Raw genomic sequence first — 14,582 nt, 5'->3', positions numbered from 1 at the left:
TCTGTGCCTGGCTTATTTCTTCCAGGTTCATTGTTGCAAATGACAAAATCCTTTTTTTTTTTTAAGGGCTCAATAGTATTCAATAGTATTCAGTTAAATTTTATTTTAAATTTTATTTGTTGACATATTTTAGAGACAGAAAGAAAAAGCTCTTATCTACTGGTTCGGTTCTCACATGACCAATGTGGCCAGAACTGAGTCAGATTGAAGATGAGATCAATCTAGCTCTCCTTTGTGGGTGGCAGGAACTAAACCTTGAGCCATCTATTTCTGCTTTCTAGGATGCAGGTTAGTAGGCAAATGGAATTGACAGCAGAGCAAGGATTTGAATCCAGGACTCTGATGTGGGATGTGGGCATCCCAAGTGGCATTAGATGAGGTTTCTTGAACCTATTCTTAATTACATGCCTCTTTCTCATGTTCCACCACTATTAGTAATTTATAATTCATTTTTTGTACTTTGGAGGTGTATTTACTTCAAGGCAGTGTGTGTTACTCAAAATCTCTTATGTGCCAGGCACTGGTCTGCACACATGGGGTGGTACATCAGGAAACAAAGCAGACAAAATTATTTCTCCTTCACAGAGCATCCATCCTAACCAAGGGAGACAAGTAATACATTCTTGCAATTGCATATTACTTTAGAAAAGCAAGTGCTATGTGAAAAAGTACAATCTGAGTAATGTAAGGGAAATCAGCATCATGTATGTGGGTGCATAGTTTTCAGTATAAAATGGTGGTCAGGATAAGCCTCTTTGACATTGTAAAATTTGGGTAAAATTCCAGAACAAATTTAAGAACTAGCCAAGTTCTTAAATTTAAGGATGAGCCAAGTTCTTAAATCATTCTCTCTTTGTCTCTCAGACATTTTATTTTGACAGGCACAGCAACAAAGCGGGGTGGGGAGAGTGATTTTCCATCTATTGATTCACTCTGCAAATGACCACAATGGCCAAATCTGGGCAGGCTGTAGCCAGCAGCTAGCTCCATTCGGGTGTCCCACATGGGTAACAGGGACCTAAGCACTTGGAACAGCTCCTATTTTCTTCCCAGGTATATTAGCACGAAGCTGGATGAAAAGCAGAATAGCTGGGAGGAGAGACAGATATCTTCAATCTGCTGGTTCACTTACTGAATGTCTGTGACAGCCTGTGCTGAGTCAGGTCAAAGCCAGGGGTCCAAGAACCCCATCCAGGTCTCCCACATGGGTAGCAGGGACATAAGCACTTCAGCCATCATTTGCTGCCTCCCATGGTGCGCATTAGCAGGAAGCTGGATCAGAAGCCTAGTAGCTGGGACTCAGACTAGACACACTTGTATGCAATGCAAGTGTTCCAAGTGCAACTGTTGTGCTACATGTGTGTCTCATTACAGGTTTCAGGTAGGCAAATGATGCGATTTGCCTGGATGCTGTGTTGAGAATCCAGTATAGGGAGGCAACAGTACGAAAGAGGGGGGGCATAAGCGGAGAACATAGTGATTTCTCCCACCCCACCTTACCTTCCCTCCCACCCACACTCCCACCTTTCTCCCCTGTCTCCTATTTCCATTAATTTTTACAAAGATCTATTTTCAGCTTCCTTTATACTCATAAAATGAATGTTTTAAAGTGTTCAATTCCGTGATATATAGTACATCCATAATGTGCTGCTATCACCTCCATCAAGTTTCAAAACATGTTCATCCTCCCCAAGGGAAGCCCTATACCCATTAAATAGTCTCTGGCAGCCATTCATCTAGTTTCCATTTCAGTGGATTTACCTGTTCTGGACATGTCATGTACATGGACTCGTACAGCATGGAGCCTTTTGTGTCTGTTTTCAAGGTACGTCTGTGTTGCAGCATGTATCAGAGCTCCGTTGTTCTATATGGCCAATGGATACACACTGCATTGCATTTATTCATCCATCTACTTATGCACATTTGAATTGATTCCGCCTTGGCTGTTATAATATTGCTATGAGTGTTCTTGTCCAAGTATTTGGATATTTAAGTTCTTTTGGGTGTATGCCTAGGAGTGGAATTGCGTAATTTTTTGAGGAGCTGGAAAATTTTCCATAAATGTAAATGCATCATTTTACATTTTCTCCAGCAATGTATGAGGACTCTGATTTCTGCACATTCTTGCCAATGCTTATTATCTTCCATTATGATTTAAAATTTTAGTATAGCCACCCTTGAGAGTGATTTCAGAGTTTTTGGTCTACAATAGTAGAGTAGCCATACCTGAGATAGGGGAGGCTGTTGGTACAATAGGAGAGGATGGGATGATATTTGTCTGCTTTTGTCAGGTTTAATTTGATGTACAAATAGCAGAGATGAGATTGGAGTTAGAAAAGGTGGTTATGACTAGAAATATAAATTCGGAGTCATTGGGACTAGTTGCTATTTAAATCCATTGGATTCGGGGTGTTGATAGATGAGAAAACCAGGATGCAGCCTGAAGGTCCTTGAAAACTAAGAGGTTGGGTATAGGAGAAGGGAAACATGAGATGTACTAAGGAATGGCCAGTACAGTAGACAGAGAAATAAGAGTTTTTCTGAAAGGCCAAATGAAAAATCTATGTCAAGGAAGAGGAATGATTGACTATTTGAAAGCCTCTCAAAGTTCCATCATGATTACAACTGAGAACCCGGCATTAGATTTGGTGATGTAGAGGTCGTGGACAGCCTTAATGAGAGCAGTGTTGATGGAGTGGTGGCAGTGGAGGTAGTCAGTGTGGACATGCTTTCCAAACTGTGTTGTAGAGGAAAGTGAAAAATGAGATAGTGGCTGCCAGGAAAAATGAGGAGTAGAGAAGACCTTTTCCGGTTTTTTTTTTTTTTCTTTCCCCCTATGGGAGAAATAATAGTATTTGGTATGCTAATGAAAGTGCTTTGGATGAGATACACTGTACTAGGAGATGATGTGCCTGTAGGTGGGAGTGTGGCTAGTTCATTCTTGGCAGTAAACAGGAAGGTGGATTCTATAGATCCAGATGCTGAGAAGTTGGAGGATAAGGCAGCAAGGTCCATGTAACTGCAGTAAGAAGAGTGGCCATAAGCTGAGAGTGAAGGTGAAGGAAGTTTGGAGAGGTGCAGAAGTGTGAGACAGCCCTTCCTGGGGTGGGATGAATGCAAACACTAGAGATTAGGGGGAGGTTACTTGGGAGCCTTGTGGTACTTGTGACGCAAGCATAAATTTGAAGTTTGCTTTTCTCCAGCCACACTTAATTGCGCAGATGTGAGTGAAGAAGGGGAGGTAGGAAGGGCTGTAGGACAAGCAAACACAACAAAGCAGGAGGACAGGGGAAACAGAAGGCATGTGCAAGGGAGTGCTCACTGTTAGGTTTGGAATCTCTCAGGATTCTGGCCTTTCGCACCCCCAGGGATGAGACAGAAGGGAGCGGGAACCGACCTCAACAGAGACAGGATACTTTAGACTGCTGCCCCTCTTTGCTTCAATATTCTTGTGAAGAGACTGTGCACAGGACAAGCTTAGAGCTGGGATTTTATCTGGTTAAGGAGGGAATTTGGCACTACTAGGGGGAAGGTAGAAGACTTGCAGCTGGCAGAAAGCAGGGAGTAGGGGGCTCTTTGAAGCCTCTGGGAACTTTCCTCTTATCTGTTTCACAAGCTGCTCTGTGCAGCTTATCTGTTTTGCTAGTTGCTTTGCAAGGAGTCTAGGGGAGATTGAGTCTGGTCCTGCACCAAGGCACTCAACTAAAGGGAGGAAACTGGGTGGGGAATGGACAACATGCCCTTTAGTTACACTGATTGGTTTTGAATTTAAGCTGGGTAAGGGAAAAGAGAACATCAAGGGCTAAGATATACTGACTCGGGTACTATGATCCGTGCTTTGCCTATCCTAATGGGGGAAAATGGTTGAAGTCAGAGATCCAGAGAGACTTAGGGGACAATATAGAAGTTTCTGGGCAAAGAGTGTGATGCAGGAACTTGAGATGAGGGAGAGTTTGCAGCTAGTTAAAATACATGGGAGTGAGTGGCTGAGGCAGGGTGGAGGGTAAGATTATGAAGGAAATGAGACCTCATAATGTGAAAGATCTTCTACCTATTTGATGAAATTTTGAGATTATGATCCAATAGTGTTGGAGACAATGATAGGAAAAGAAAGAAGAGAATTGAGCTAGAGGTAAGTGAAGAATGATGACCCTGAGGAGTAGTGGATGGTCTGGTCTAAGGACAGCAGATGCAATGCTAAGGGGTTTGGGGGATGGAAGGGAGAGTGGCCTTAAAGTGGCAGTGAGGGGCATGGAGGGCATCTTTGCAGAGCTCTCATCCCATGATACGAGGTTTGAAGGACAAAACACAGCCTCAGTCTGCAATAGCTCCCAGGAAAGCAGTACCCCAGGCAGGAGTCATATCTGTTAGGCAGGGAGATACAGGGACAGAGGACGCATAGACCCTAATGCACAAATTACAGTATTGTTTTGTGTGTTTGTAACTTTAAAAATGACAAGTATTTACAATCAAATTCTTCTCACATGATTGCAGGTCCCTTCCTAAACACATGACCTATAACTTAGCAAAAGAACTGCTGCCTGCTACAATACAACAGAGAAGCAGTACATAAAAGGCTTTCAGTAACTGTTGAATAAATTAATAGAAATATCATTATGTCAGGCTGAGATCAAGGGGAATGCGGCAGAGGCTTAGCATTTCTAAGGAAAGGTTCTGTTCTCTAGTACAGTTAACAAATATTTATGGAGAACTGAACACCCGCTCCATGCTGGTACTAACCAGGACAGGTAAAGTCACTGCTTTATTGATGGAACTCAAATTTAAGTTGGTACCATTTATGGACATAAGAGTAGATTTTTGAATGAAGAGACTTATGTGTGATTGGGGTAATTTTCTATTGTTACTTAAAATCTTATTTAGAAGTGGGATATCTTGTTTATGCAGAAAGAGCTGCCAGGGTGTGGGTGTGGGTGTGGTGTGGTGTGGTGTGTTCATGTCTGGGCACGCAGCATTGAGGAGACAGGAAGGGCTCTTTCATCAGCTTGAAAGCCTAGTATGTTGACCATAGACCTATGGGAAATTATGATATTTAACCTTATTTTGTAATTTAATCCATTTTCTATAGATCAGAGAATACTGTTTGGGTAAGTTGTGATGGGATTTGTTCATTCAGAGAAAGGATAAGTAAAAGTGTCCTATGTATCTTTAATGACAGTTTATTACAGATATCTTCTTTTGCAATTTTTCCCATTAAGGTGCACATGAGGAGGAATTGAAACAGGGAGCCTGTCCTGCAGGCAGTGGGTGGTAGGAACTTGGTTAAACTAGAGAGTACTCCACTTCTGAAAAGAGAGCAGCTCCTGGCTCCAGGTCTGTGTTCAGTATGGGAATACAGTCCCAGAGTCGCCAGATCTTCTGATTTTTCAAGCAAAACCATGAAGCTATATTTCATCAGGCCTCATTTTTTAATATTGGAAACTAATTCCGTGTTTACAACACGACAGAAACCAAATCAAATATTCACCTCACATGTAATCGCTTTGAAATCTATGATGTACACCATCACCAAAGAAATGATTCCATTTACAATACCTAATTACAATCAAGAATGTTGCTGATTGTAACTTCAAATGGGCAGACTTCCTTGCTGACTTGTGCATTTGATATACAGTCCTCCCCATTTTGTATCTCCTCTGTTTAGAGTCCTTTAGGGCAGCTCCATCCACTAGAATGTTCTGCAGTGATGGAGGAGCTGCAGGCTACATGGGATTGTTGAACATTGGAGATGCAGCTAGTGTGTTGAAGGAACTAGGTTTTAAAGCTTATTTCTTAGGAATTAATTTAAATTTAAATAGCCACGTAGAGCTGGCAGCTACCAAGCTTTACCTTCAGGTCTCTGCATAATTCTCATCCCCACAGAAATTAAGCCACAAATTACTGAGTGAAACCAAACCCACATAAATCTTTGACCAGAAAGTAGAGTAAGGAGAGAAGGAAACCAAATCCCACCTGGTTGGGGTCAAGACAAAATTTTATATGTCTAAAAGCATGAAACTTATTTTTTAAAGACTTATTTATTTGAAAGAGTTACACAGAGGAGAGGCAGAGAGAGGGAGGGAAGGAGGGAGGGAGGGAGGAAGGAAGGAAGTCTTTCATCAGATGGTTCACTCCCCAATTGGCTGCAATGGCCGGAGCTGTGTTGGTCGGAATCCAGGAGCTTCCTCCAGGTCTTCCACGCAGGTGCAGGGGCCCAAGGACTTGGGCCATCCTCTACTGCTTTCCCAGGCCAGAGCAAAGAGCTGGATCGGAAGAGGAACAGCCGGGTCTCAAACTGGCACCCGTATGGGATGCCTGTGCTTCAGGTTAGGGTATTAACCCGCTGTGCCACAGCGCAGGCCCTGCATGAAACTTACACAGCAAGTTGATGTTCTTTAATAAAATATGTTCTATCCTCCTGTCTCCTACCTATGAGATACTGCCCCAGAATGGCCTGAAAGACCAGCTTCAAATTCAGAATTCCTGAACTCCTGGTGCTCTGCTCTGGTGTATCCAGCTTGTGCGGGTAGGAGGAGAGCTGGCTGTTTTGTCCCTGCTCCAACTCCCCTCTGTACCACAATGACCTCAATGCATGTCTGGACAGAATAGAGCTTTATATAATTAAAGCTTAAGGGCCTTCTTTAGGACACTGCCGTTGATCCTATGGCAGGGTTCACCCTTGTTCCTCGTGGCTGTGGCTGCATTTGACTGACTTGGACACCTTATACAACTTTGTAGAATTGCCCACAGAGTGTGAGCTCCTGATTTGGGTGTAAAGCTCCCCTCTGGGACTAGTGCTATGATCTGACTGATGTCTTTTGGGACACGATGTGTAAGCACCTGTCTGATTGCCTACAAATTGAGGGATAATCATTTTTCTAAATGGGCTTGTGTTGAATTCTTCAGAGGCAAATTAGAACTGAAGTTGGCTGCTGCTTTTAAAAAGTGTTTAAGAGCTGATACAGGGAATGGGTACAGATGTGGTTTTGGCTAAAGGTTAATAAGGAGAGTTCACTTCATTAAGCTGCTGGTTCACCATCACTAGATCTCCTTCAGCAAAATGCCTCACAAGACTCTTGCTACTCAGGGCAGTCATTTATGACAGAAGAAGTGGAGTATGGAAGATAAATTATAGGATGCTTTAAATCCATGTAAAAATCAATTGAATGAGTTCCACGTGATTAAAGTCATTAGTTAAAAAGTCAAGTATCTTAACACTTAGAATGTGTATCTGGATTATCCTCATCTAAATAAATCCTTTCAAATAATTGATAAATCCTGGCATTAAGATAAATAAAAAGCATAATGATCACACTGTATGTATACACACACACACACACACACATACATGAAAAACTTAGTTTGTTAGAGGACTTTTTGATGCTTCTGAAGATTACTTTGAACAATCAATTTATTCTTTTTTGGTGGGAGGCATTCGAAACAGTACTGTAACTGGTAATAAGTCATTTTGTTACCAAGTGGAGAAAGATGAACTGTACCCTTTTTGTGCTGTGGCTCCCTCTTGTGGTGAAACAAAAGAACAGGAAAGTACAGAATCTGTGACCGTGGAAGAAGACATAGATAGTTCTGGGGACAGAACCCGAAAGGATAAACTGCAAAGATGCAGAGCATCTCCTCGGTCCTCTGTGTAATACATGATTGCCTAGGAGACTCCGTTCTTCCTGCCAGATGTTTTAGAACTTGCAAAGCCCTCTGTTGGATAAGTGATTGCCAATATCCCACCTAAAGGCTCTCCTATTTTACTGCTGATTCCTTCATTTCCTCTCTATTGTAGCTATGTGTCATTGTTAGAAGCTATCCTGTTTGATTTTGCATATCATAAAGCCATAATTGAAATAAATGTTAGTATTTTTCTGCTGAAATATGTTTTACCCTGTGTAACTTTTCAAGTATATACAAATGCTTGGCACTCTTGGGAAGGTTTTAGGAAGTGATGGTTTGTTTTCTGAGTGCCTTGACCTAATTTTCCCTCTGCCAACATCAATTTAAGTCTATTAAAGGAGAAATCTTAGAAACACTATTAGAAATTAAAGGCATTCCTACATGCTTGATGATTCTTTGAGTAGGTGTGCTTGAGATTAAATTTGAAAGCACCATCTTGCCTGTGCTATTTCTGAGGGAATCTATAATCACAGGGCTATGCTGAGCTCTCTCAGCCTTGCTGCCTGAACTGGCTGCATATATGGGGCTAGGCAAGGGTAGATAAGGCTAACTTCTTCCTTGTAGAGCAAAATATGGAAGCATATACAAGAGGATGGGATTTGGGGTTCAAACTGGAGATGGGAGAACCAGGGGGAAATATGCAGTGTTCAATGCCTTCCTCTGTTCTTTTTGGGTAAATGGATGTGGGGGTGGCTTGTGTCATTCTGCTTCCATGCAATAATTAGAAGTCTGCTTTTCTTTGTTTCCTCTGGATTGTTGTACACAAAGCCCTTGTGGTTAGCAAGGAATGGGATTCACACTAACCATAGTGTGTTTCCAATCTCTTGTGACTTCTTCTTTGTAATGTTCCACAAACAGTGTGCTAATGTAGGACCAACATTTAGAAATACAAGTATTGATTATGTGAATAACGGGCACTCTGTGGAGGCAGATGATAATGTCTTGAGCTTCTCCAAAGTATTATAAATATCTTTTAAAGGTATAAGAAAGACTTCATTAAATAAAGATTTTGTTATAAGAAAACACTGAAGCAGGTGCTATTAACATGCATTTTGTCTTGAAATTTTCTGGCTGTTGTAACAAAAATACTATAAATTGGCTGGTGTATATGCAACAGAAATTTATTACTCAGAATTCTGGGGGCTGAGAAGTCCAAAATCAAGGTACTGGCAAATTTGGTGTCCAGTGAGGGCTCATTCTCGACTTTGTAGATGGCATCTTCTCCTTGTGCACTTGCATGTTGCAAAGTGCAAAGACCCTCCCTTGGGCCTCTTTTCTAGGGGCATTCATCCCATTGCCAAGGTCTTTGTTCTCCTGATCTTGTCATCTCCCAAAGTCCCCACCTGTTAATGTTGTCATATTGGGGGATTAGGTTGCCATTCATGGATTTTGAGGGGGACATAATCAAACTGTAGCGCATTTGTAAAAGGATCTCTCTCCTGGTACCCTTCCACACTCAAAAGGTGTAGAGTGGCTCCCAATTGGGCTTTTTGTTCCCTTCATCTCAGACACTGTGTTGCTGTGTCTGGACGTTTTAGCTTAGGGCCATGTAGAAGGATGGGTTCTGAGGGGTGCAGAGGAAAACAGACTTTTTGTATGGATACATTTTTATTAATGAAAATGTACAAGCATTTATTTTACAGAAAATTCCAATATTCCTTCCACTTCTTTCCCCAGAAATCCCTAAATTTTTTACTAGTGGTATCTTACTGGGTATCAACAAGGGCCTGGGATTTGATGATTTGATGTGTTCTGAGAAATCGGGCTGAGAAGTCTAACAATTTTGATTAATGCCTAGTGTCCAACAACTTTTTACATCTGTAGTGTCCTGAATTGGTCAACAGACAAATAATCACTCAAATTCTTCTACATAGCCCCCTCTTTCTACTGGGTTAATTTACTTGAGAAAAAAATCATTTTTTAGGAAAAGAAGCTGATAAAGTACAAGCATTTCTCATTGAAGAAGAAACAAATTCTGAATCTGATTAGGTGTATGCATGGTTAGGGGAGGGTTGGCTTTGACACAGACATAAGGGGCATGCCCATCAATAATGAACTCGCCTCCAGCCCTGAGCTTGCTACCCAGTCCTTTGGGAAGGCTCAGGGGAGATGACAGACATGGGGGATTGAGCAGGAGGCCCCACTGGGGAAAGTACCAAGTGCATTCCTGAAAGAGTGCTTTGTGTGCAAAGGCCCAGCAGCAGGAGTGAGCACAGTGATTTTCTGGTGCTGCAAAGGCTTCTTGGTGACTTGAGCGGAAGGTACTTGCAGTGGCAGTGATAGGGGAAGTGAAAGGAGTGCCTTCACAAAGGACTAAAATGCCATGGTGAGTAGTTAATTTTATCTTTCAGTGAGTAAGATGCCATGCGGGATTCTTATGCAAAGGTGATGGCCCACTAGGTTGGGTCCCTACCACCATTTGGGAAACTAAGATTGAATTCTGGGCTCCTGGTTTTGACCTGGCCCAGCCCTGGCTATTGGAGGAGGCATTGGAAGAATGAACCAGTAGATGGGGAGATCTCTGTTTGTCTCTCTTTCTAATAAAATGACGTTTCAAGATTAAAAAATTTTTTAAAAGAAATTTATGCAGGAGTCACATGTTTATGTTCTGGATAAATGGTAAGATATACCTAAAAACAAAAATATAAAAGCCAAGAGCATCCAAGGAGAGCCAGAAAATCATATATGATTAAATACCTGATACAGAGATCCAGTTGCAGGGTGGAGAAATCGCTATGGGTCGAAACTACCAAGGGCATCTTCTTGTGGAGGGAAAGACTAACCTTGTACCTTAAAAAGTAAATCAGGAGAAAACAGTGGATAAGATTTTATTCCTGGTCAGGATGCAATACTTCTTTCTCTTCTGTTTTTTGTTTTGTTTGGAAGAAACTGGTATTTATTTTCCATTTTGCTTTAGAGCCTATTGGAAGAGCAGCTTAAGGCTACTCAGTGGTTGTCCTACCCATCAGTGGACTAAGCAGTGGGGCCACAGCCCAGTCTTCAGGGGCAGGCTGAGTGCTGTTTCTTCAGTAGGGACTTGCCTACTGACTTAGGCATGAGGGGCACCTGTGCCTTTAGAACTCTGCACCTTCAGGCTGAGTAGCAGTGGAGCCACAGTGGTCCACTCAGGTCACACTGCACTAGGTATATTTCCACCTCATTCCGTTTGAGAAGAATAACTGGGTACAGTCTAGGGGACATGTGCCATTGAGTGTGTGCCTGAAGAAAGGACCTAGGGGATAGGATCATGAACTGACATCCCAAATTAGTGTTGGCACATGCCAGCTAGGTGCCAAATATCTGAGCAGCCCTTTACAGAATTACGTGAAGTATCTGAAACCTATATGCGAGTACATCTTGGCCAGATGTTGTCCCACCTGGACACCTGGTTTGCCTTGCACGTCTGCTTCTCTGTTTTCAAAGACCAATGTCTACAAGGAAGGAAATGGCTAATTTTCTTGGACTCCGATTCACAGATACTTATTGATGTTATCTAAGCTTAATCCTTGGCCATCACCGACATTTTATTATTTGAGTTGGATTTGTACTGGAACAGGTGTTTGGCTTTGCTGGAAGTTATTCCGGCTCTTTCTTAGGCCTATATGAGGGCATGTGAACTTCTGGTTGTTGGAAAGAGGAGAAGCAGTCATGAAAGGAACCCAAAACAAGCCCACACCACAATAGGCTCTGAGCAAAAGGGATTTCACCAGTTTGTGGGATTCTGCCAACATTTCTAACAATCATAGGAAATAAGAATTAATTCAGCTAGTAATTATCTTACAGTGGAATAAGGTCATCTTTTGGTGTCTGAGTTCCAAAACTCCCCATGATGAGCAAGGTCTGCAGATGCTTAACTTCCCTATAAAAATGACATAGTGTTTGCATATTGCCTTGAACTCCTGTAAACGTAAACATTTTAAAGTTATTTGAGAGGCAGAGAGAGCCCCCATCCACTTGTTCACTCCTCCCAATGCTTACAATGGGGATGGGTTAGGCCAGACCAAATTCAGAAGCTTGGAACATAATCCAGGTCTCCTGCATTGGTGACAGGAACCCAAGTACTTGAGCCATCACTGCTGCCTCACAGGATTTGCATTGGCGTGAAACTGGACGTCAGACCTGGGTACTCTGATGTGTAATGCCGGCATCCTAACTGCTGGGCTAAATGGCTGCTCCCTGTCCTGAAAACTTGAAATCAAGTCTAGGTCACTTATAAAACCAAATGCAATGTACATGCTATGGAAATAGTCATACTATATTTTTTTTAGTGAATAGTAACTGGAGCAAAAGTTTGTCCATGTTCAATAGAAACACAATTTGTTTTTGTTTGTTAAAAGGTATTTTCCATTTGTGATTGGTTGAATCTGGGGATGTGAAACCTGTGGATTCAGAGGGCTGACTGGGCATGCAGAAGTGAACAAAATCAGCATGGGAACCACCCTACTGGCGTTTGCAAGCAGGGAAAGAAAGGCAGGTAAACAGTCTGGCAATCAGTAGATGCTTTTGCTCATGTGTGCCATTTATTATTCTAAAGAGTTGTGTCCAGAGCTTTGGGTGCAGTTCAGCCGCTGCTGTGTGCTTGCTGGTTGTGGGATTGAATCCTTGAAGCCGTGCACTATGGTCAAAGCATAGGACAAGCAGAGTCCAAGAGAGGAATAGGTTTGGGCAGCATGGGTGAGATTTAAGGCATTTGAGAAACCAGGGTCCCGTGTTTGAAGACCTTCAAGCTTATTCTTCAAGATAAGGCTGTATGTTATCCATAAACAACATGGTGCACAAAATGCTTTTCTTCACACCTGTACAGCTTGACAGTGCCACTTTACTGTGATTTAGTCTAGAGTTTACAAATACCCAATGATGCCCGAGTTGCTTTAAATCCTGGAGTGCTCAGCAGCAGTTTCCCCTCTTCTCTGTCTCGGGATTCTCCTTTCCCCAGGTTGGGATAGTAGCCGTTTCTGCTCAGGTAGGAGGTATGTGGATGTGGGCATGGTGCCTGTCTTCTGTTGGTCAGCCTGAGATCTTGCGGTTGTTTCATTCTGCGAGCAACACAACTCAGGTCAGTTTAAAAGGAAGAAACATGATTGAACATAGCAATCCTCTGGATTTGCTAAAATGCTGAGTGAGTGGTGCCCGTTGGTGAGAGCACATTCTAGCGGAAATTCTGAAATTGTGAGCTGCAGCCCTTTCTCTTTGCGCTTGGCTTGGCCGATTTCCAGAGCATCGAGGCCAGCAGTGGAGGGACTGAAACATAATCAGTGGCGATACATTTGCACCACATGAAGCCTTCTCTGCCTCCAAAGGCTCCAGCCGCTGTGGGCAGCGGCACAGCAAGAGCTCCTGGCTGCTGGACTCTGCAGGGAGGAAAGATTGCATCGCAATGGTAAGAAACTCCGGAGTTTTGTGCAGACCTCATTTGTTACCTGGGAAGGAATGCTTAGCCCCTGCTGGTGAAAATGGCTGTTGGAAGTGTGAGACTTGAGCTCTGGGCGCTGTCAGTGTTTCACTAGGTGGACAGGAGCACCCTTGTCAGTGGAGCACACTGATTTTTTGAAAAATGATGCCTCTTGTGTCCAGAGTAATGGTGCCTTGTAATTAATAAGGGCTGTTTGCTGGGCTTTGCCAGGGGAGGATGGTCCCATGGTGACCTCAAACGTAAGCCTTGATTTCTGTCCTCTCTGAAGTACACTGTTGGCTCTGAAACGAATGTAATTTCCGTGAGACTTGTTCAGAGCCATCAGTGCCTGTTTTACTCCATATTTGCAGGTGGGGACCTAAACCCATTTGTACTAAAGCAGCTTTCTTTTCTCACTAGCGACTTGTCACATCTGAGTGTCACTGTTACTGGAGGCATTAAATGTTACTAGAGCAAACTTCTGAGTGATCTCCTTTGCAAACTTCTGAGTGATCTCCTTTCCTTTTAAAACTACCATACACAGGCAGGGACAACAGGAGCCCATGCTTTAAAAGCAAGTTTTATGTGACTTTGGAGGAAGTTTGTTTGATTCATTCCTGTAAATGAAAACACTGCCAGAGGCGATGCACCTTCGTGTTTAAACATTGAGGCTTTGGATAAGGCTTTAAAATGTACCATGGAAATGGCAGTGTCCTCTCTGGCGTAGGCTCTGCTGTCCATGCGCCTTTTCCAAGTGCCTCCTGTCACTCATGCTTGACACAAGCAGGGAGAGGGGAGGTGAGAGAGAATTGAACATGAAGCACCTGTTCTTTAAAGAATTAAGGGATATAGGGACATGAGTAATTATATTACATAACATTTAGAAGAAAAGAAAACCTATTACTATATAGAGCAAATGCCTGAAATACAGTTACTCGGCTGCACAGCTGATATGTGGGGAATGATCGTTCCATTTCTAATCCAGATGAGTGAAGAGAATGGTGATGAAGGGAGTGTGGGAATTTTTAGAAGTGAGTCCAGTGGGAGCCAGATTTGTGAGGCTATTTCATTTCACTTCCTGCTCTCAACTCTTCAAACCTCGATTGCTCCCAAGCAAATGGGCCGTAGAAATAAAGCTGCAAAGGCAAGACTTGCCCTTTGCTCAGTGTCCTCTGCACCTGTTGGCCATCTTGGTAGCTCTTTTGACTGGTCGAGAAGAAGCCAGAAGCTGCTTGCCTGTTTCTCCTCGAGGAGCAGGATGAGTGACAAAGTGGGCATATCCAGCATGAGGTTTAAATGGGACTCTCAGTGCTTTGGAATGTTCTGCCTGAACTCTGGAGCACAACAATTCTTTTCTTCATTAACCTGAGAACATTCCCTTAAGGATTACCAAGGACCTGGCTGAAATGCCCCGTGAGTCCCCTGCCAGCGTGGGTACTTGGAGTGTGGGCCCAAGCGTGGACCTTGTGGCAACTTTGTGCAGTGACCCAGGGGGCAAGGAGGGAGCAGG

General features: G+C 42.9%; 1 protein-coding gene across 5 annotated transcripts in view; it reads left to right on the top strand.

The window, feature by feature from the left end:
* Window positions 1-14,582, top strand: part of PLD5 (phospholipase D family member 5) — a 410,403-nt gene that overhangs the window by 45,991 nt on the left and 349,830 nt on the right. Inside the window, exon 1 of one of the 5 annotated variants that reach the window (XM_070055589.2) lies at window positions 12,649-13,060. The exons of 2 other annotated variants lie outside the window; for them this stretch is intronic. Coding sequence is in view for 1 of the 3 variants with exons in the window: in XM_070055585.2 (XP_069911686.1) it covers window positions 13,058-13,060 (3 nt within the window). In the remaining 2 variants the exon portion in view is untranslated. Of the gene's footprint in view, window positions 1-12,648; window positions 13,061-14,582 lie in introns of those variants that run through there. 2 more of the 5 variants (XM_070055585.2, XM_070055591.2) reach the window with 2 other exon arrangements.

Source organism: Oryctolagus cuniculus, chromosome 13 (assembly GCF_051225735.1).
Source record: "Oryctolagus cuniculus isolate XC-2025 breed Fujian yellow rabbit chromosome 13, ASM5122573v1, whole genome shotgun sequence".
In the NCBI taxonomy this organism is placed as follows: domain Eukaryota; kingdom Metazoa; phylum Chordata; class Mammalia; order Lagomorpha; family Leporidae; genus Oryctolagus; species Oryctolagus cuniculus.
This window is presented reverse-complemented; position numbering and strand designations above follow the sequence as displayed.